At 48.3% G+C, this 21,623-nt stretch overlaps 1 protein-coding gene across 4 annotated transcripts in view; it reads left to right on the forward strand.

Moving 5' to 3' along the window:
• The window catches only part of DLG5 (discs large MAGUK scaffold protein 5), a 156,001-nt gene that overhangs the window by 106,690 nt on the left and 27,688 nt on the right, over window positions 1-21,623 (forward strand). For all 4 annotated transcript variants that reach the window (XM_081573828.1, XM_081573829.1, XM_081573827.1 and 1 more), the window contains 9 exons: window positions 3,433-3,692; window positions 4,916-5,228; window positions 9,260-9,444; window positions 11,408-11,533; window positions 17,054-17,186; window positions 17,616-17,743; window positions 18,714-18,889; window positions 19,224-19,327; window positions 21,209-21,301. In XM_081573828.1, coding sequence (XP_081429954.1) covers window positions 3,433-3,692; window positions 4,916-5,228; window positions 9,260-9,444; window positions 11,408-11,533; window positions 17,054-17,186; window positions 17,616-17,743; window positions 18,714-18,889; window positions 19,224-19,327; window positions 21,209-21,301 — 1,518 coding nt within the window. The remainder of the gene's footprint in view (window positions 1-3,432; window positions 3,693-4,915; window positions 5,229-9,259; window positions 9,445-11,407; window positions 11,534-17,053; window positions 17,187-17,615; window positions 17,744-18,713; window positions 18,890-19,223; window positions 19,328-21,208; window positions 21,302-21,623) is intronic.

A 21,623-nucleotide genomic window follows, 5' to 3' on the forward strand; every position in this document is an offset into this window, starting at 1 on the left:
GGTGTCATCTGCATATCTGAGGTTACTGATGTTTTTCCCAGCAATCTTGATTCCATCTTGTACTTCTTCCAGCCCAGCGTTTCTCATGATGTACTCTGCATATAAATTAAATAAGCACAGTGACAGTATACAGCCTTGACGTACTCCTTTTCCTTTTTGGAACCAGTCTGTGTTCCATGTCCAGTTCTAACTGTTGCTTCCTCACCTGCACACAGATTTCTCAAGAAGCAGGTCAGGTGATCTGGTATTCCCATCTCTTGAAGAATTTTCCACAGTTTGTTGTGATCCACACAGTCAAAGGCTTTGGCATAGTCAATAAAGCAGAAATAAATGTTTTCCTGCAACTTTCTTGCTTTTTCAATAATCCAACAGATGTTGGCAATTTGATCTCTGATTCCTCTGCCTTTTCTAAATCCAGCTTGAACATCTGGAAGTTCTCGGTTCATGTACTGTTGAAGCCTCACTTGGAGAATTTGGAGCATTACTTTGCTAGCATGTGAGATGAGTGCAATTGTGCGGTAGTTTGAGCATTCTTTGGCATTGCTTTTCTTTGGGATTGGAATGAAAACTGACCTTTTCCAGTCCTGTGGACACTGCTGAGTTTTCCAAATTTGCTCCATATCCATGCAACACTTTGACAGCATCATCTTTTAGGATTTGAAATAGCTCAACTGGAATTCCATCACCTCCACTAGCTTTGTTCGTAGTGATGCTTCCTAAGGCCCACTTGACTTCACATTCCAGGATGTCTGGCTCTAGGTGAGTGATCATGTCATTGTTATTATCTGGGTCGTGAAGATCTTTTTTGTATAGTTCTTTTGTGTGTTCTTGCCACCTCTTCTTGATATCTTCTGCTTCTGTTAGGTCCATACCATTTCTGTCCTTTATTGTGCCCATCTTTGCATGAAATATTCTCTTGGTATTTCTAATTTTCTTGAAGAGTTCTCTAGTCTTTACCGTTCTGTTGTTTTCCTCTGTGTCTTTGCATTGATCACTGAGGAAGGCTTTCTTATCTCTCCTTACTATTCTTTGGAACTCTGCATTCAAATGGGTATATCTTTCCTTTTCTCCTTTTCTTTTTGCTTCTCTTCTTTTCACAGCTATTTGTAAAGCCTCCTCACACAGCTATTTTGCTTTTTGCATTTCTTTTTCTTGGAGATGGTCTTGATCCCTGTCTCCTATATAATGTCACGATCCTCCTTCCGTAGTTCTTCAGACATTCTGTCTATCAGATCTAGTCCTTTAAATCTATTTGTCACTTCCACTGTATAATCGTAAGGGATTTGATTTAGGTCAAATGGCCTAGTGGTTTTCCCTACTTTCTTCAGTGTAAGTCTGAATTTGGCAATAAGGAGTTCATGATCTGAGCCACAGTCAGCTCCTGTTCTTGTTTTTCTTGACCATATAGAGCTTCTCCATCTTTGGTTGCAAAGAATATAATCAGTCTGATTTTGGTGTTGACCATCTGGTGATGTCCATGTGTAGAGTCTTCTCTTGTGTTCTTGGAAGAAGGTGTTTGCTATGACCATTGCGTTTCTTGGCAAAACCCTATTAAGCTTTGCCCTGCTTCATTCTGTACTCCAAGGCCAAACTTGCCTGTTACTCCAGGTTTCTTGATATCCTACTTTTACATTCCAGTCCCTTATAATGAAAAGGACATCTTTTTGGGGTGTTAGTTCTAGAAGGTCTTGTAGGTCTTCATAGAACTGTTCAGCTTCTTCAGCATTACTCATCAGGGCATAGACTTGGATTATCGTGATGTTGAATGGTTTGCCTTGGAAACAAACAGAGATCATGCTGTCGTTTTTGAGATTGCATCCAAGTACTGCATTTCAGACTTTTGTTGACTATGATGGCTACTCCATTTCTTTTAAGGGATTCTTGCCCACGGTAGTAGATATAATGGTCATGTGAGTTAAATTCACCCATTCCAGTCCATTTTAGTTCATTGACTCCTAAAATGTCAACATTTACTCTTGCCATCTCCTGTTAGACCACTTCCAATTTGCCTTGATTCATGGACCTAACATACCAGGTTCCTATGCAGTACTGCTCTTTACATCATCGGACTTTGCTTCTATCACCAGTCACATCCACAACTGGGTGCTGTTTTTGCTTTGGCTCCATCTCTTCATTCTTTCTGGAGTTATTTCTCCACTGATCTCCAGTAGCATATTGGACACCTACCAACCTGGGGAGTTCATCTTTCAGTGTCCTATCTTTTTGCCTTTTCATACTGTTCATGGGGTTCTTAAGGCAAGAATACTGAAGTGGTTTGCCATTCCCCTCTCCAATGGACCACATTTTGTCAGAACTCTCCACCATGACCCATCTGTCTTGGGTGGCCCTACATGGCATGGCTCATAGTTTCATTGGTTAGACAAGGCTGTGGTCCATGTGATCAGATTGGTTAGTTTTCTATGATTGTGGTTTTCAGTCTGCCCTCTGATGGAGAAGGATAAGAGGCTCATGGAAGCTTCCTAATGGGAGAGACTGACTGAGGGGGTAACTGGGTCTTGTTCTAATGGGTGGGTCCATGCTCTGTAAATCTTTAATCCAATTTTCTGTTGATGGGTGGAGCTGTGTTCCCTCCCTGCTATTTACCTGGGGCCAAAACTCTGTTGGAGGTAATGAAGATAATGGCGACCTCCTTCAAAAGATCCCATGCATGTACTGCTACGCTCACTGTCCCCAACCCTGCAGCAGGCCACCACCAACCCACGCCTCCGCTGGAGACTCCTAGACACTCCCAGGCAAGTCTGGGTCAGTGTCTTGTCGGGTCACTGCTCCTTTCTCCTGGAAAGGGGTGCATGGGGCTAAGTCCAGAGGAAAACAGTTGCTGGGTTCTGAGAATCCCGCTGTGGAGTCACACAGGACAGGCTTAGTTCCCCCAGCACTGAATCATGACAACACATGAGACTTGTAACCAGGGAAGCCCGTGAGATTCTCCCTGCCCAGGGAGTTTTTACTGGGAGTGGCCATATACGTACCCCCTTGCTTAGCATGCTCTGAAATTCAAGACTCCCAGAAGAAAGCTGGTGCTGAGCCCAAGACACACTGTCCATCCATTCCAGGCATGGAAAACCCTTCCTATCACTTGGGAAAAGTTTTATATCAGTGCAGTGGACTACTTACCATTCATTTTGCCAGACACCAGCCAAGGGTCAGCTTGCAAGCAGGCCTCCCTAAGGCTAGACGTCTCAGACCTGCTATAGTAACTGTTTCCTGAACATTACTCAAGGAATATTTGTGAATGAGTGAATCATCTTAGTGTGACTGCAGGGCCTGTGGAATCAGACCGTGAGACTCCTGAAGGCCAGAGGGTGTAACCTCCCCTCCCTTATCAACAATCCTTCCCCCAGACAGATGGAGGCCAGTTTGTCCTTCTTCCTGCCCTCCGACCTTTGGTAAGCATGATTCTCTGGTCCCCAGGTGTTGAAGCACAACGGGTCATCAGAAATTCTCAACAAGCTGTATGACACGGCCATGGACAAGCTGGAGGTGGTGAAGAAGGACTATGATGCCCTGCGGAAGCGGTACAGTGAGAAAGTCGCCATCCACAACTCGGACCTGAGCCGCCTGGAGCAGCTGGAGGAGGAGAACCAGCGCCTGCTGAAGCAAACAGAGATGCTGACCCAGCAGAGGGACACGGCCATCCAGCTGCAGCACCAGTGTGCCCTCTCCCTGAGGAGGTAGGAACCTGGGCCGCCACGGGAGGCAGCGAGCCGGCCTGTCTCTTGCTCTCGGAGAACGCCCAGAGGGCCAAATGCTACCTTCCCTGCCAGGGACCGCTCTCTCCTTTGTGGGCTCTTGGTTATCTGCAAGGCTCCCTGCCGCTTTCTGGGGGTAAAAAGAGCACATTGAGCTCTTTCAATAAAAAGCTACGTTATCTGCGGAAATCATTTTCCCGACCGTCAGCAGGTCGTGGGTGTTGTGCTCTTTTCTCCCGTCTGAATGACTCAGGTGTTCTGACCATACTGATTCTGAGGTTGCCCCACAAGCCTCTCTCCCTTCCCTGTCGCTCACCCACCTAACAGATAGGGAAGTTAATTGTCCTAGGCAGTGTTCTTAACTTTTTATTAAGGTAGATAATCTGTAGGGCTGTGACCCCAGCCCTCAAACAGTGTTTCTTAAGTACATTTCTGTGGGATACCTGTCCTCTGAGGTGCCTATTAGCTTTATATGAAAGGTAGTCTCCGGCTGTAAGAGAGTTTGGGAATTTCCAGGTGGCACACAAACAGGTGTCTGCCCTGCAGGACTTCTCAGAGCCTTTACTCTGGTACTGTGCACTATATCTCCCAAGAGGGGGCAGAGTGCAGTGTCTCCTAAACATTGGTCAGTAGAGGGCACACTTTCTTTAATGGAGCTCCGTGCAGGGTTGGTGCTCCAAGGAACCCACATTCAGAAATGCTGCTCTGGAGTTGCAGGCTGTAATTTGCAGGGCTGCCTTCATGGCAGGATCTTCTTTGCCTGGAAGGACTGAGCTGTGCCCTGATGCCAACCTGGTGACCTTGGACCAGTCATCTGTATCTCAAGGCCTTATCATCTATACCTGTGAAATGTGGTGGCCAGACTCAGTGATAATTCAGGCCACTTTTATCTTTCATAGGCTGTGATTCTAGTATTTTTTTGTTTTCTTTTTATTTTTTAAAATAATGTAGCTTGACCATGGAAGAAAGAAAGAATTCTGTTTTTTTCTGGTAGAGCAGAGGGCGTGAAGTCCTCCATGCAACTTTCAGTATTTGTAAACAGTTGAGAAAAAGTCTGGGTCCAGGGGCACTGGTCCTTCATGACTTTTCCCTCTTGGGGATGTGGAGAAGGACCTCTCTCAAACCTTCACGCTTCACTGTCCAGCACAGCGGAGCTGGCCAGGCAGGTCCCCATCCCCCACATCCTGGCTGCCCCTCTCCCCCAGATTCGAGGCCATTCACCACGAGCTGAACAAAGCCACAGCCCAGAACAAGGACCTGCAGTGGGAGATGGAGCTGCTGCAGTCAGAGCTGACGGAGCTGAGGACCACACAGGCGAAAACCGCCAAGGAGTCGGAGAAGTACAAGGAGGAGCGGGACGCAGTGTACAGCGAGTACAAGCTCATCATGAGCGAGCGCGACCAGGTCATCTCTGAGCTGGACAAGCTGCAGACCGAGGTAGAGCTGGCCGAGTCCAAGCTCAAGAGCAGCACGTCTGAGAAGAAGGCGGCCAGCGAAGAGATGGAGGCACTGCGACAGGTAGGAAGGTGGTGAGGGAGGAAGGGCTGTGGTGCATAGGTGCTTGGAGTAGCAGGGAGCTGATGGCTTCTTGCCTTTGGCCTGCTCCTGGCTGGGCTGTCGGATGTTGCCTGGGTAACTACTGAGCTCACGCTCGGTGCCCGGCTCTGGTCAGGCTGCATGGGACACAGGTGAGGTCCAGCTGCGGTCCCAGGTATCTGGAGCTGACAGCGTAGGAAGAAGGTTGGATGACACGTACAGATGCTCACTCATATCCTTGGTGATGTGATGTTTGATTAGCCTCCAGCTGGAAGTCAGCTCAAGGACTTGCCCATTAAGAAGATATCCCAAGGCCAGGTTCCCAAGACCAGGGTCCCAGAGCCATAGATACCTCTGGCCTTGTAAATCTGGAAGAGCACACTAAGTGTTCCTTTCCCCTGACATCTGAGGAATCTGCTCTGTGGAGGGGTGGTTGGGCTCCTGATTGGAAGTTGGTCTACCAGGCTGAGCCGAAGGGCCCTCTCAAGCTTTGCTTCCTGGGGGGCACATCTGCAGGGAGTGGGGCTCAGGAGCATCCAAATTGAGCCGCTGAGCTTGACTGCTGAGTGACCAGTGGGGAATCTCTGCATCTTTCCTGCCTGGCCACCCAGACCTCATTGCTGACACTGCTTACTCCTATGACCAGGTGTGTTCTGCTAAGGCAGAACACAGGGCCGTGGACACAGTGCCATGGACATAGGCCCATGGACTCCCCCTATTTGAGATTGCCTTTGCATCCTGTTGCTTCATGTGTGGCTATTTGGAGCTGCTGAACTTGATCAGAGCAGATTTTCTTTCCATTGGAGTAGTTCTCCATTCGTACCTCTTCATTCTACTTTGCTCTGCAGGTCCATTAGAATAAAGGCTTGAAAACTGGCCTGTGAGAAGTGAAAAGAAGGTGTTAAAGGTTGGGAAGTTTGGGAAGGGACAGTGTGTACATGGATTGTTGCAGCCAGAGCCCCCTGGACTGAGGCTGAGGCAGGGCTGATACCCAAGGGGTGGCCAGGGCCTCGAGAGCCTCTCTTTGGACAGTGATGCTGCCTCATGCCCTGGCAGTACTGGGAGCGATGCTAGGAGGGTAGACCTCCTCAATCATGTGACCTCTTACCTCTCCTAGAGCTCTGGGCCTCTCGGTTGCCTCAACTACAAACTGGAAATGATGACAGCATCTGCTTCGCAGGGTGGGTGCGACCATTAGCTGAGTTAACATCGAAAACACACTTAGAATAGTATCTGCGTAAAGTAGGAATGATTTAAGTCTTTATTATTAGGGTTATTTTTATGCCCATCTGAACTTTACTGCCCTGTTAGGGTTAGGGTGCATCCTATGAATTTATTTTTATAGGCAAAAATGGGCCAAATAACGACAGTTTCATGCAGAGGGAGTGAGACTTCTCCAGACCATCAAGGTAAAAGCTATCGTGAAAAGGAATATTTTCTTTGATGAAATTTTTAAAAGACCATAATGAAGAGATTCATTTTTCTTTATTGCTGTAAAAGTCACATAATACAAAACATACTATTTCAACCGTATTGACCGCATAGCTCAGTGGCACTAAGTTCATTCACATTGTCGTGCAGCTCTTACCATCATCCGTCTCCTGAATTTTCACCTTTCTAAACTGAAACTCTGTCCCAGTTAGACACTAACTCCCCGTCCCTCCGCCACCCCCACCCGCTGCCCCTGACATCTTCTAAGGTACTGTCTGACTCTCTGAATTGGACTATTATTCTAGGTAACTGAAGAGATTCTTAATAAGCAAATGTAATGTGTTAGGGCTTGATGATTGCCCTGGAGAAAACATCACCCCATTTTCACATTCTGGTATGAGATCTTAATTGTTGGGGAAAATGTTGATACCAAATAAGGAAAACAAAATGATGAAGAGTAAAATGTCAGAAGTGCCTGAGTCAGTCACTGAACTACAACGTCGAGGACAGTGTGTTAAAGCCATTGAAGGTGAGCCTGTGATAAGCCAGCAGCCACCTGGATGAGATGATAGAGGTTAATCGTGCTTTTGGCAGAAATGCGGAAGCACGGGGGCGGAGGAAGACCCCCGGCTGCCCTGCAATGCTCAGTCTGGTGGCCCGTGTCACCCACTCCTCCCAGGTCTCACGCGTGCCTCCAGCCTGGAGCCCGATTCCCGTACCTTCACAGGGGGCACTGGCCGCACATGAGGTCTGCCTGTCAGCTGAGACAGGAATCTTTTCTGGGCACCCATCCCAGTCAGTAGGCGAGGACAGCCCAGCCCCCACCCCTGCAGCTTCCACAGATGAAACCCTTGGCTCCCTCTGGAATCTGTCTGGCTTCTGGGACAAGACCATTCCCTGTCTGGACAGAAGAGGCTAAGTCCGTGGCCTGGGCCGTCCTGGCTCTGAGGTGTGGGCATGAAGGGTCTTATCTCCCCATGGCCTGCAAGGTCCCTAAGGATTGCTCCCACCCCTCTCCAGCAGCCACTTCTTGGGGGGTCACCTGAGATGGACCTTGAGCCAGGCCAGGGCCCAGGTCTCAGAACTGTTTTCATTCTGCTCAACAGGGCTGGTGGTTCTTTTTCCTTCTGACACCTGTGCCTTCCTATGCTCTCCTCCCTCCTCTCTGTACTTCCTGTTTATTTACCCTCTTTTCTCTTTCATTGCCTGCCCCCCCTCTACTGTCTTCTCCAGGGTGGTTTGTGCAAAGAAAGGGCAGGTGGGGGGCCTGTCAGGGGTTTTGCCTCGCTCTGGATACCCAGTCAGCTCTGCCACCTCTCTCCCTTGCTTCCTACCTGTCAGAATGGGCACATTCAAGGACTTCCTTCACCCGGGCTGGTGTCCACCCTCCGGCCATGGGCTGCCGGGTTCACTGAAAGCTTGCTGGCTTCAGGAGGACCTGGAAACCGGTCACTGCCCCAGGGAAGTCGTGGGGCGCTGCTGCCTTTCACAGAGGTCCTTCCAGATACTGGGTCACTTCCTAAAACAGGCCCCTCTGACAGAGCTGCTGTCTCCTTGAAAGGCAAGCTTGGTCACTTGGAATGGCAGTGCTTTCTACTGCCCCTTGAATGCAGTTGCATCTCTGATGTCCAGTCCTGCTTGGGGGGTTGAATTTGGTAGAAAGTTGGGGAACATGGTATGACGGGGGAAGTACTGCGCAAAGTGAGGGAGGAGCAGCGGGGAGCAGAGGGATAGGAAGGGAGGCACTGGGGGAGGTGGAAGATGACCAGAGGAGCATTCTCGTCTTGTGTGTATTTCACTTTTTCAGAAAGCGTTTGAGCTGGACTAGGAGTTACTCGAGCAGTAGGCACTCACTTCATTGTCTGTCATATTCTTCATGTTTTCTGAGGATTGTAGAAGCACAGAGGGAGCTTTCTGTATGAGTGCTTCAAAGAGTTTGATTTGAAATTTTAGCAGAGCATGTCATGCTTTGGAAAGAGGTCCAGAAGCAGATCCTTTAGATTTCAGCTTTTTAAAGAAACTGAGACACCTAGGACTTCCCCAGCAAACATAGCAGTCAGTGAATTTTCAGATTTAGCAATAACTCTGTATGCCAGAGTATAACAGCTGTGTTGTAGACACAGCGGGTGGGGAAGCATCATGACCAATGCTGCACCCTTCACTACAGTGGGGCCTCATGTCACGTTTTGTCACAAGCACTCTCTAGAGAGATGCAGAGGACTCTCTGCAAGACATACACCCCATAAGTGGCAGGTGGGCTTTAGGAGGAGCCCTCTGGGGGTCATTTCACCTGGGCCCCTGAGACCAGGACAGAGGAGGGGCCGGGCTTCCAGTCCTGGCTCTGTGAGGTACTGAGAGAGTTTGGGTAAACACTAATATAGCATCACTAGGGGGTCTAAGCATGGCTGTGGAGCGCGTTGTCACGGGGTAGGGTGTGTTGGAATGGGCTCTGGCTGGGATCCCAGCACTTCCCTCCATCCAGCTCCTGAGAGTGCAGGCCCAGCTCCTGCACCAGTCGGAGGCACTTCCAGACCAGAAGTCCCAGTAACCTCCCCCTCTGCTCGCCTGTTGTCCCCTTGCAGATCAAAGACACAGTGACGATGGACGCCGGGAGAGCCAACAAGGAGGCTGAAATCCTTCGAAAGCAGTGCAAGGCTCTGTGCCAGGAGCTGAAGGAAGCCCTCCAAGAGGCGGACGTGGCCAAGTGCAGGCGGGACTGGGCATTCCAGGAGCGGGACAAGATTGTGGCTGAGCGGGACAGCATCCGGTATGGGCTCTGGGGCCCCCACGGGCTCGGGTCTCCCCATGACCCAGTGGGTCTGTGGGAGGGTCAGAGTCTTTACCACTTACTTCCAGGTCTGGTGGGAGTGACCTGGCTCGTCCTTCTCACTCTAGGTGATGCCCCAGTCTCGCCTCATAGTGAAAAATTTGAATTTTCCATTACATCTCAACTTCTTATTTCCCTTCACCCTAGATATCCAAGTGCATGCTGTGTCCAGAGCATAGACCCTCGTGAAGTGGCACAAGGCCAGGCTTTTATCTTAGGGGGCTTCTGGTACAACTGACATTTCAGGAATGCATTCTTTTTTTTTTTTTTAATTTTTTATTTTGTATTGAGGTATAGCTGCTTAACAAACAATGTTGTGATAGTTTCAGGTGAACAGCAAAGGGACTCAGCCATACATACACATGTATCCACTCTCCCCCAAACTCCCCTCCCATCCAGGCTGGCACATCACATTGAGCAGAGTTCCCTGTGCTACACAGTAGGCCCTTGATGGCTATCCATTTTAAATATGGCATTGTATACATGTCCATCCCAAACTCCCTATTCCCTTCCGCTCATCCTTCCCCCCCGCCACCCAGCAACCATAGGTTCATTCTGTAACTCTGTAAGTTTCTCTCTGTTTGTTAAGTAAGTTCATTTGTATCACAGAACTGCATTCTTACAGCCAGTATTCATTGCTTGCTGACTGGGTACCAGGTCCCTTGAGCTTCAAGGAGACCTTGGGAGAGGAATAGCCTTTGAGGCTCCTGGGCACGTGTGATGCCTGTGAAGGGACAGAGCAATGGGGGCTGCAGGCAACGTCATGGGACAAGGCAATGGGGGGAGGGAGATGCATGAACAGTAAACCGTGGGGGCATGCAGGGAATAGGGGGGCAGGTAGGGAGGTCTCCCCAGGAAGCATGGCATTCGAGCTAGAACTTAAGCTTGAGTGGCATTTTTTCTAAATGAAGAAGGGAGATGGGTGCTGCAGCCTGAGGGACCTTCATGAACAAAGGTGGTTGGTGAACTCAGGGCAGGCTTGGGACTGGGTGTGGCATGAGTGGGGTGCACACTTACAGAGTCATAGGAGAAGCGGCTGACAGGGCTCCTGAGGGCAGGTGGTAAGAACCTCTGAAGGGAAGCCCTTGAGTGTAGACTTGGTCCTTGGCCTGGAGTAAAGCCAGGAGAGGCCCTAGTAGTATGGTGTTGCTGGTAATGATCGAGAACCAGGTCATTGAGACTTTTGGTAGCTTGTGGCCGTTTGGGGAGACAGATGTACTTCTGGGCTGATTGGGAGATGAAGGTTCAGGGTTGGAGGTGGGGACCTGCCCACTCAGGGTCCATCCGGTGGCAGGATGCAGTTCTGGAGGTGGCACAGAGCACAGACTCCCCTGTTGCCTGGTCACCTGTCCCCACCACCTCTCTGAGTGACCAAGCTGATCCTGGGATCCCAGAGGCCACACGTTTGTTAGTAGAGACTTGCTAAGCCTACACTTTCTACCTGCACAGGGCTCAGGGCTGCAGAGATGCATAAGACATGATTTCTGTCCAAATGGGGAGCTCCATCTAGTTGTGGGGTGGAGGACATCTCTAGAAAAACCTGCATGAAGCATGTGGTTGGTGCTAGAGCACTGGGGCTTGCCAGATGGGCTGGGAGCGGGAGCGTGGTGTTTGACCCCAGGTACTCTGAGGGTGAAACTGGGACGAACACTGGACTGCAGAATGAAATGCTTTTTGCCTGGTAACCATGGGGTTGTCTCCTCTGCCAGGTCCAATGTGTCCCCTCTGTCCCTGTGTGGAATTGGCCTGGGAGGTCTTGTCTCTAGACTCTCAAGCACTCCTCCCATGCATCTGGGGCCAAGGCAGGCATCTGGGGTGTTCAGGAGCATGGGCTGCAAGCTTCACTGCAGGCCATGAGTCCTCTGCCCCTCACAGTGACCTTGCCCTTTGCCCCCTCTGCCAGGACGCTCTGTGACAACCTAAGGCGGGAACGAGACCGGGCAGTGAGTGAGCTGGCTGAGGCCCTGCGCAGCCTGGACGACACTCGCAAACAGAAGAACGATGTCAGCCGGGAGCTGAAGGAGCTCAAGTATGCCGGGGTGGACGCTACTGGGATGAGCTGGCACCCGGGGAGCACAGGGCCCCCTCCAACCAGGGCACAGCAGCCCCATGGGCAGGCCTGGCCGCCAGTCCCCTTACTTGGTCAGTCCGTAAAATGTGTCCCAGTGTTGCCTCTACATTGAGAGTTAATTAGAAATCCTCAGACCAGCACAGAAAGTGGCAGCAGCCCTTTGGTGAGCCTGTGGGGGTGGACAGGCACCGTGTACACAGGGACATCAGAAGAAAGGCCCCTGCCCTGTGCAGTCCACTGGGGGACAGGCAAGCATGTGTTGTCCATTCATTCCCTCTCTCTCTCCCTCATTCATTCGCCAACTCAGCAAGGATTTGCCAGGTACCTGTTCTTTGTGGAAGGCTTTCTTATCTCTCCTTGCTATTCTTTGGAACTCTGCATTCAGATGGGAGTATCTTTCCTTTTCTCCTTTGCTTTTCGCTTCTCTTCTCTTCCCAGCTGTCTGTAAGGCCTCCTCAGACAGCCATTTTGCTTTTTTGCATTTCTTTTCCATGGGATTTTCTTGATCCCTGTCTCCTGTACAATGTCACGAACCTCTGTCCATAGTTCATCAGGCACTCTGTCTATCAGGTCTAGACCCTTAAATCTATTTGTCACTTCCATGGTATACTCATAAGGGATTTGATCTAGGTCATACCTGAATGGTCTAGTGGTTTTCCCTACTTTCTTCAATCTAAGTCTGAATTTGGCAATAAGCAGTTCATGATCCGAGCCACAGTCTGCTCCCGGTCTTGTTTTTGCTGACTGTATAGAGCTTCTCCATCTTTGCATGCAAAGAATATAATCAATCTGATTTCGGTGTTGACCATCTGGTGATGTCCACGTGTAGAGTCTTCTCTTGTGTTGTTGGAATAGGGTGTTTGCTATTACCAGTGCATTCTCATGGCAAAACTCTATTAGCCTTTGCCCTGCTTCATTCTGTACTCCCAAGGCCAAACTTGCCTGTTACACCAGGTGTTTCTTGACTTCCTACTTTTGCATTCCAGTCCCCTATAATGAAAAGGACATCTTTTTTGGGTGTTAGTTCTAAAAGGTCTTGTAGGTCTTCATAGAATTGTTCAACTTCAGCTTCTTCGGCATTACTGGTTGGGACATAGACTTGGATTACCGTGATATTGAATGGTTTGCCTTGGAAACGAACAGAGATCATTCTATCACTTTTGAGATTGCATCCAAGTACTGCATTTCGGACTCTTTTGTTGACCATGATGGCTACTCCATTTCTTCTAAGGGATTCTTGCCCACAGTAGTAGATATAATGGTCATCTGAGTTAAATTCACCCATTCCAGTCCATCTTAGTTCACTGATTCCTAGAATGTCGACGTTCACTCTTGCCATCTCCTGTTTGACCACTTCCAATTTGCCTTGATTCACAGACCTAACATTCCAGGTTCCTATGCAATATTGCTCTTTACAGCATCGGACTTTGCGTCTGTCACCAGTCACATCCACAGTTGGGTATCGTTTTTGCTTTGGCTCCATCCCATCATTCTTTCTGGAGTTATTTCTCCACTGATCTCCATCAGTATATTGGGCACCTGCTGACCTGGGGAGTTCATCTTTCAGTGTCCTATATTTTTGCCTTTTCATACTGTTCATGGGGTTCTCAAAGCAAGAATACTGAAATGGTTTGCCATGCCCTTCTCCAGTGGACCACAATCTGTCAGACCTCTCCACCATGACCCATCCGTCTTGGGTGGCCCCACACGGCATGGCATAGTTTCATTGAGATAGACAAGGCTGTGGTCCATGTGATCAGATTAGCTAGTTTTCCCTGTCAGCCGCTGCCCCCGGCTCCCGGCCCGCCCTAGGCCCTGTCGGTCGCCGCCCCCGGTCCCCGGCCCCCAGCCCGGCCTAGAGATCTCTTCAAGAAAATTAGAGATACCAAAGGAACATTTCACGCAAAGATGGGCTTGATAAAGGACAGAAATGGTATGGACCTAACAGAAGCAGAAGATACTAAGAAGAGGTGGCAAGAATACACAGAAGAACTGTACAAAAAAGATATTCACGACCCAGATAATCACGATGGTGTGATCACTCACCTAGAGCCAGACATCCTGGAATGTGAAGTCAAGTGGGCCTTAGAAAGCATCGCTAACAAAGCTAGTGGAGGTGATGGAATTCCAGTTGAGCTATTTCAAATCCTCAAAGGTGATGCTGTGAAAGTGCTGCACTCGATATGCCAGCAAATCTGGAAAACTCAGCAGTGGCCACAGGACTGGAAGAGGTCAGTCTTCGTTCCAATCCCAAAGAAAGGCAATGCCAAAGAATGCTCAAACTACCACACAATTGCACTCATCTCACATGCTAGTAAAGTAATGCTCAAAATTCTCCAAGCCAGGCTTCAGCAATACGTGAACTATGAACTTCCAGATGTTCAAGCTGGTTTTAGAAAAGGCAGAGGAACCAGAGATCAAATTGCCAATATCCGCTGGGTCATCAAAAAAGCAAGAGAGTTCCAGAAAAACATCTATTTCTGCTTTATTGACTATGCCAAAGCCTTTGACTGTGTGGATCACAATAAACTGTGGAAAATTCTGAAAGAGATGGGAATACCAGACCATCTGATCTGTCTCTTGAGAAACCTGTATGCAGGTCAGGAAGCAACAGTTAGAACTGGACATGGAACAACAGACTGATTCCAAATAGGAAAAGGAGTACGTCAAGGCTGTATATTGTCACCCTGCTTATTTAACTTATATGCAGAGTACATCATGAGAAACGCTGGGCTGGAAGAAACACAAGCTGGAATCAAGATTGCCGGGAGAAATATCAATAACCTCAGATATGCAGATGACACCACCCTTATGGCAGAAAGTGAAGAAGAACAAAAGAGCCTCTTGATGAAGGTGAAAGAGGAGAGTGAAAAAGTTGGCTTAAAGCTCAACGTTCAGAAAACTAAGATCATGGCATCTGGTCCCATCACTTCATGGGAAATAGATGGGGAAACAGTGGAAACAGTGTCAGACTTTATTTTTTTGGGCTCTAAAATCACTGCTGATGGTGATTGCAGCCATGAAATTAAAAGACGCTTACTCCTTGGAAAGAAGGTTATGGCCAACCTAGATAGCATATTTAAAAGCAGAGACATTACTTTGCCAACAAAGGTCCGTCTAGTCAAGGCTATGGTTTTTCCATTGGTCATGTATGGATGTGAGAGTTGGACGGTGAAGAAAGCTGAGCGCCGAAGAATTGATGCTTTTGAACTGTGGTGTTGGAGAAGACTCTTGAGAGTCCCTTGGACTGCAAGGAGATCCAATCAATCTATCCTAAAAGAGATCAATCCTGGGTGTTCATTGGAAGGTCTGATGTTGAAGCTGAAACTCCAATACTTTGGGCACCTCATGCGAAGGGTTGACTCATTGGAAAAGACACTAATGCTGGGTAGGATTGAGGGTGGGAGGAGAAGGGGACGACAGAGGATGAGATGGTTGGATGGCATCACCGACTCAATGGACATGGGTTTGGGTAGACTCCGGGAGTTCTTGATGGACAGAGAGGCCTGGCGTGCTGCAATTCATGGGGTCGCAAAGGGTCGGACACGACTGAGCGACTGAACTGAACTGAACTGAACTGAACTGTTCTTTGTGGACCAGCCCCTGGGGAAGGCACAAGCCATTGGTCCCTGTGGGGCTTGCAGCACACAGAGACGGACCCAAGGCAGGGCCATCTGAGAGACCAGTATGCGATGGGACAGAATGATAACAGATCGTGAAGCAGCATTTGAAGGTGGCTGTTACTACCACTCCGCAGTCTACTCTGCCTGTGCTGTTTGGGGCGTCAGACACTTAATTACAGCACTGCTCCAGAGATGTCACTTCAGACTTGGTGGCCCCTCCCAATGTATAGAAAATACAAAGATCCAAGCTGAAAAAGAGAAACTGGCAGATCCCAACAGCTATCATTGCAGTTCAGAACAGGAACCAGACTCTCTAGTTGAGAAGCAGTGGCTCTCTCTCTCTTCGTGAGACCTCCCAACCTGATAGGGTGGTGAGAAGCTAGTGACTGTGCAAGCCTCACGCATTCAAGTGAACAAACAGCTTCATTTGCTCAATGAAAACCCAGGAGCCCTGGGGCTTAAGCACTCTAAGAAAATCCCAGAGGTTAAGAGGCAAAAAGGCAGGCTCTCCAGGGACCCAGATTGGATCTAGCAAGTGGTAGAATCAAATTAGGGCAAAGCCTGGAGCCCTGGGGTGCTTGAGCATGGGAGGAGGTTTTGTACAATAATTGAATCAGAGTTGCCTGGAACTTTTGAGAAATGTCAGGTTCCATTTGTTTGTTCATTCAGCACATTTGTATTTGCGCCTCCTCTGTGCTAAGTTCTCTAACTGGTGGGATGCAGGTGAGGGACTTCCTGCTGCTGCCCAGGAAGCCCCCAGTCTGCAGAAGCAGCAGACTTGCATAGTAGGTGAGAGCTGAGCCACATGCAGTGAATGTGAAGCATAGAGCTGCTGCTCTGTTGGGGAAGAAGGCTTCGAGAAGGCTAGTCACAGGCTAAGTGGCCTTCTAGAGCCAGCCACACATTCTTGATCACGGCTCAGGCGCAAGGGTGTAACTGGGAACGTGTCCACTTGAGCAGGAAATAAATTATGAGTGTGTCAGGGCAGTACTGACGAATTTGGAAGGTTATCTGGGCCCAGGTTTTAGGAAGAAGGATGTTACTGGGGAATATTACAAGTTTCTGAGTCTTTTTTCATCCTCTTCCCTGGGTCTTTCTGAGAGCTAAAGCTTTTTATTTTGATCAAATCCAGTGTATTGATTTTTTTAAACTTTTAATGGATTATGTTATGTCTGAAAACCCTTAATCTATTTTAGATCTCAAAGATTTTCTCCTATACTTTCCTTCTAGAAGTTTATAGTTTTACATTTAAATCTATGATAGATCGTGAGTTAATTTTTACATAAGGTATATGATTTAGGTTGAGTCTGTTGCCATAATGTCCACTTGCTCCAGCATCATTAGTTGAAGATGGTGCTTTCTTAGTGGAACTACTTATGTACCTTTTGTATTTTGTGGAGCTGTTTCTGGGTCCTATATTCTGTTCCATTGATCCATGTCTCTGTCTTCCTGGCAATTCCACACAGTCTTGATTTCTGTAGCTGTATAAGTCTTGAAATCAAGTAGAACAATCCCTCCCATTTTATTCTTCATTTTAAAAATGGTTTAGTCATTCTAATTCCTTGCCTTTCCATATACATTTTAGAATAGTCTTGGCTGCAGAGAGTCTTACTGGCATTTCTATCAGAATTGCATTAAACCCCTACCTAGACAAATTTGGGACAAATTTCTGAGACTTAAAAACCATGAAAACCCACTGATTCAGGAAGCCTTGACCTGACCCTCGGATTTATTAGGAAGCTGGTGTGGTGTAGTGTGAGGGAGATGGGCATGGTCCACCTCGTTTCCCAGTGGACTCGGCTGGGATGCTTTGCCTCCCAGAGGGCCGTTGCCATGACTCTCTTTTCATCCACAGGGAGCAGATGGAATCCCAGTTGGAAAAGGAGGCCCGGTTCCGACAGCTGATGGCCCACAGCTCCCATGACTCGGCCATCGACACAGACTCCATGGAGTGGGAAACAGAAGTTGTAGAGTTTGAAAGGGAGACGGTAAACTGCCTCCAGGTCTTTTCTCCCCAGCTCTCCTCAACATGCAGGCTTGGGACGGAATTGAGAGGGTGGCCGGCCCTCTTGCAGTGCCCTCCAGTTTCATGGCTGCTAGTTGGAGGTCAGCTTTTCCTCCCAGGGTGCAGATGCATCCTTTGCCGGCACTTGTTCAAGCCAGGTAGCAGCTGCAGCTCAGTCTCCTGTGTCCCCCGGCAGATGCTGGCAGTGCGTGGAGAGCAGAGCACGAGGGGGCTGTGTGTCTGCAATGGCAGAGAGGGGTGGATCACAACTGCTCAGAGGTTTCATCCTGGGGACCAAGTGCCCCATCAGAGTGAAGGGACAACCCCTGCATTGGAGTGAGTGGCCAGGGGTGTAAGAGCCAAGTGTTTCTCATCACTGCTTAAAGTGAGCTGTTGCTGCTTTTCTTGACAGGAGGATATTGACTTGAAAGCACTTGGGTTCGATATGGCAGAAGGTGTGAATGAGCCTTGTTTGCCGGGGGACTGTGGCATATTTGTCACTAAAGTGGACAAAGGAAGCATCGCTGATGGCCGCTTACGGTAAGTGTAAGGACCTCAGCTCTGGAGGGGAGGGAGAAGTTTCCCTTTGACCTAATGCAGAGGACCTGGAGAACAAGGTGACATTTATAAGGTATTTCTTTTTTAAGAAAATTAATTTATTTTTGGCTGTGCTGGGTCTTCTTTGCTGCACAGACTTTCTCTAGTTGCAGCGAGCAGGGGATACTCTCTAATTGTGGTGTGGAGGCATCTCATTGCAGTGGCTTCTGTTGTTGCATGGCACAGGCTCTAGGGTGCATGGGCTCTAGAACACAGGCTCAATAGTTGTGGCTCACAGGCTTAGTAATTGCACGGCATGTGGGATCTTCATGGATCAGGGATTGAACATTTTGTCTCCTGCATTGACAGGTGGATTCTTTCCCACTGAGCCACCAGGGAAGCCACCAGGTGGCATTTAAATGAATGCATCTCAGGATCTAGGGGGCTCTTAGAAGCAATTTGAAGCTTGCAGGCTCAACTGCTAACACTGTTCTTAAAGGACATCCTGACTCCAAATTGAATCTGATCTTTCTCCTTTTACGTCTGTGTATTAAAGGGGGCTCAGGTGGTGCGTGTGAGAGTCTAGAATGTGCATTGCTCGCCCATCTCATGACATAGTAATAATAATAATTAGCACCTACATAGTGCTTGTCAACTGCTAAGTTCAAGCACTTTCTATAATTCATTAACCTTTATAATTCCATGAGGTAGGTGCTTGTTGCCCCCATTTTACAGATGAGAACCCTGAGGCCCAGAGGGGCTACGTCACACTGCCAGTAAGTTGTAGAGCTTGGATTTGAATCCAGGCTACATCTACGAGGTTAACTACTCTACCCTCCTGAAAGAGGAAACCTTTCTGAATGTGTTTGTGGGGTACCTGCTTTCTGGTGTGTGCTCCCTAATAGGAGCAACAGGCATCAGCCCCTGGTCCCAAGGCTTCCACAGGCAATGACCTGGCTGTGCCCCTCCTCAGGGTCAATGACTGGCTGCTGAGAATCAACGACGTGGACCTCATCAACAAGGACAAGAAGCAGGCCATCAAGGCACTTCTCAATGGGGAGGGGGCCATCAACATGGTCGTGCGTCGGAGGAAGTCCCTGGGTGGGAAGGTGGTCACACCACTGCACATCAACCTGAGCGGGCATAAAGGTAGGGGCAGTGGAGATGAATAGGGTACCCCTTTCTTGTGTAGAGAGGATGCGTGTGTTTTCAAGCGTACCTTATTCCCAGAACGAGGTATTGCAGTGTGTGTGCTTCCCGCCAGGGGACCATCTGGGTCCTGCGTCTTGCTGTGACTGACTGTTTGATTCACTAGACCAGACATCAGGCCCCTGGATGGTCTGACCTGGGTGGGGTGCTGAGATGGATAGTTCATAGTCTGCCGATATCTCTTTTATAAGTTTATCTCACAAAGATGAGGGGAGACAGCCAGAGGGCCGTTTGACCCTGGCGGGGGTTAACTGGGGGCCTCTGTGGTTTGCAGACAGTGGCATCAGCCTCGAGAACGGAGTATATGCTGCCGCCGTGGTGCCTGGAAGCCCGGCTGCCAAGGAGGGGTCCCTCGCCGTGGGAGACAGGATCGTGGCCGTAAGTCTTGGGAACTCTTCCCCTCTTCTAGACTTCCTGTTTCCCAGTTCCCACCCTGATGGCAACCACTTTTAATAGTTCATTGTGTTTTTCTCTCCGAAACACTCAAAACTTGTATCTCCCACTTTTTTTTTGAAGCAACAAATGTTTATTATCTTACAGTTTCAGCTCCCACTTTTTTTTTTTTTAACTCAGATGTGGTCATAATATACTGTGGTACTGCTAACCTTGCTTTTTATTTTTAACAGCATGCCTTGAGGTTCTTCCAGATTTACATCTTTAAATCTGGTCGTTTCAGTAACTGCATGTTGCATAGAGGCTGTTGAGCCAGTCCCCTGATGCACAGTCAGGACATTTTTGCTTCTATAATAGTGCTGCATGGCCACTGCTGTGTCTTGCCATGGGCTTTAGTTCTGGGTGGGGGAATTGCTGGATCAGAGGCTATAAGCATTTATCCTGTGACGTGACCTTTCTCCATGTGCTCCAAGGAAGCTGTGGCCTTTTCAGTCTCATCTGCAGTGTTTGGAGTAGCTTGTTATATCACATCTTTGCCAGTGTTTTTCAGATTTGGGGGCAAGCTAGAGTTTAAAAGCAATATGGCTGTTGTGCAAAATTTTAAGATGTGGGAAAGTTATAAAGAAAAATAAAACCAACTAAATTAATCTACCATTCCAAGATAAAAACCAAAAATTAATCTACCACTCCAAGATAATCACTCTGAATATGTATTTTTAAGTTTTGATTTTCAAATAATTGCTGAGATAATTCAGTTATGATATTAAGTAATATTTAAAAAGTTGCAAAGATAGTACAGAAGGGTCCTGTATACCCATCATCTAGTTATGTCTGTTGGCTACATCTTATGTAACTATGGTATCAAAACCAGACAGTAGACGTGGGTACAGTGTGTATGTATAGTTCTCTGTTGTTTTATCACATTTTGGATTAAGAAAAAAATCAAGATACAGAACTGTCCAATACTGCAAAGATCTCCCTCATGTTAACATTTATATATTTTTTTATAATTCTATTTATTTTTAATTGATTGATGATTGCTTTACAATATTGGTTGATTTCTGTCATACTTCAAAATGAATTACGCTTTATGTTAACCTCCACAGTCCTCAGCATGTTGCACCCCCCTCCCCCCATCATAACTCTGGCAACTAACTTGTTCTTCAGCTCCATAATTCTGTCATTTGGAGGATATTGTGTAAGTAGAATTGATAGTATGTGCCCATTTGAGATGGCCTTTTTCACTTGGCTTTATGCTGTGAGCTCTGTCATATAGTTGGCTGTGCCGATGGTATGGTCCATGATGCCGAGTAGTGCTCCATCAAGAGCACTACCCCAGTCTCACTGGTCATCTACTGTGTATACACTTTTAAAAAGGATCGGAACGAGTCTGAGAGGGATGCGGCCAGAGACTCAGGCATATGGGGTTGTGGGAGTCTTTGTGATGATACTTGGTGTCACGTGGTTCCTGTGTGGTCTCCCACACCATGATCTTGTTTTCAGTCTCCTCCCACTCCTGGGGGTCAAACATGTTTTTCTTCCTTTTTGCTCGTGAAGAAGTTCTGAGCGGTGGTCCAGCATCACGCAGCAGGAAGCAGCAGGGCTGGGATGCTCCCTGGGACCCGTGGTATTCTGGTTCCAGCCAGACAAGTCCCTTCCCCAGAGTGCTCTTCAGGCTTTGTGTTTCATTTGCTTCAGAAGCCCCATAACTGGACTTTGAGGGCCTTACTGGCGAGGGGCTTTCTCTCCTTTGCCAGCTCCAGACATGGGCACCTTACATAACCAGGCCCACTGTCCAGCATGGGTCAGCAGCTGGGCAGAACCCCTGGCCTGGCACAGGCCTGACGGGCTCTTTGTTGGCCCTAGATCAATGGCATTGCACTGGACAACAAGTCTCTGAATGAGTGTGAGTCTCTGCTGCGGAGCTGCCAGGACTCCCTGACCCTGTCCCTCCTGAAGGTAAGGGCCCCACCCTGCACAGGCTCTGCTCTCGCTGTCTGTGGGGCAGGCAGAGCCTCAGCTCCGCGTACCCGAGCTGCTTCTCCACATCACTGGGATCCTTGGGGAAAAGTCTTGATTTCTAAGTCTAGGGTGTACACGAACCCTGACTGGATCCTGGTTTAAAAATCAAAAACAGACAAACAACCAACCCAGCTATGAAGGATGTTTTGATCTGGACTGGATAGTTAGGTGATCTTAGGAAATTTTTACTTTTCCTAGGTATGATAATGGTGTTGAGATTATATAGGAGAATGGCTTTATTTGAGGGAAAGGCATGTTG

This window comes from Giraffa tippelskirchi, chromosome 2 (genome assembly GCF_054371585.1).
Source record: "Giraffa tippelskirchi isolate mGirTip1 chromosome 2, T2T-mGirTip1v1.2.pri, whole genome shotgun sequence".
NCBI lineage: Eukaryota > Metazoa > Chordata > Mammalia > Artiodactyla > Giraffidae > Giraffa > Giraffa tippelskirchi.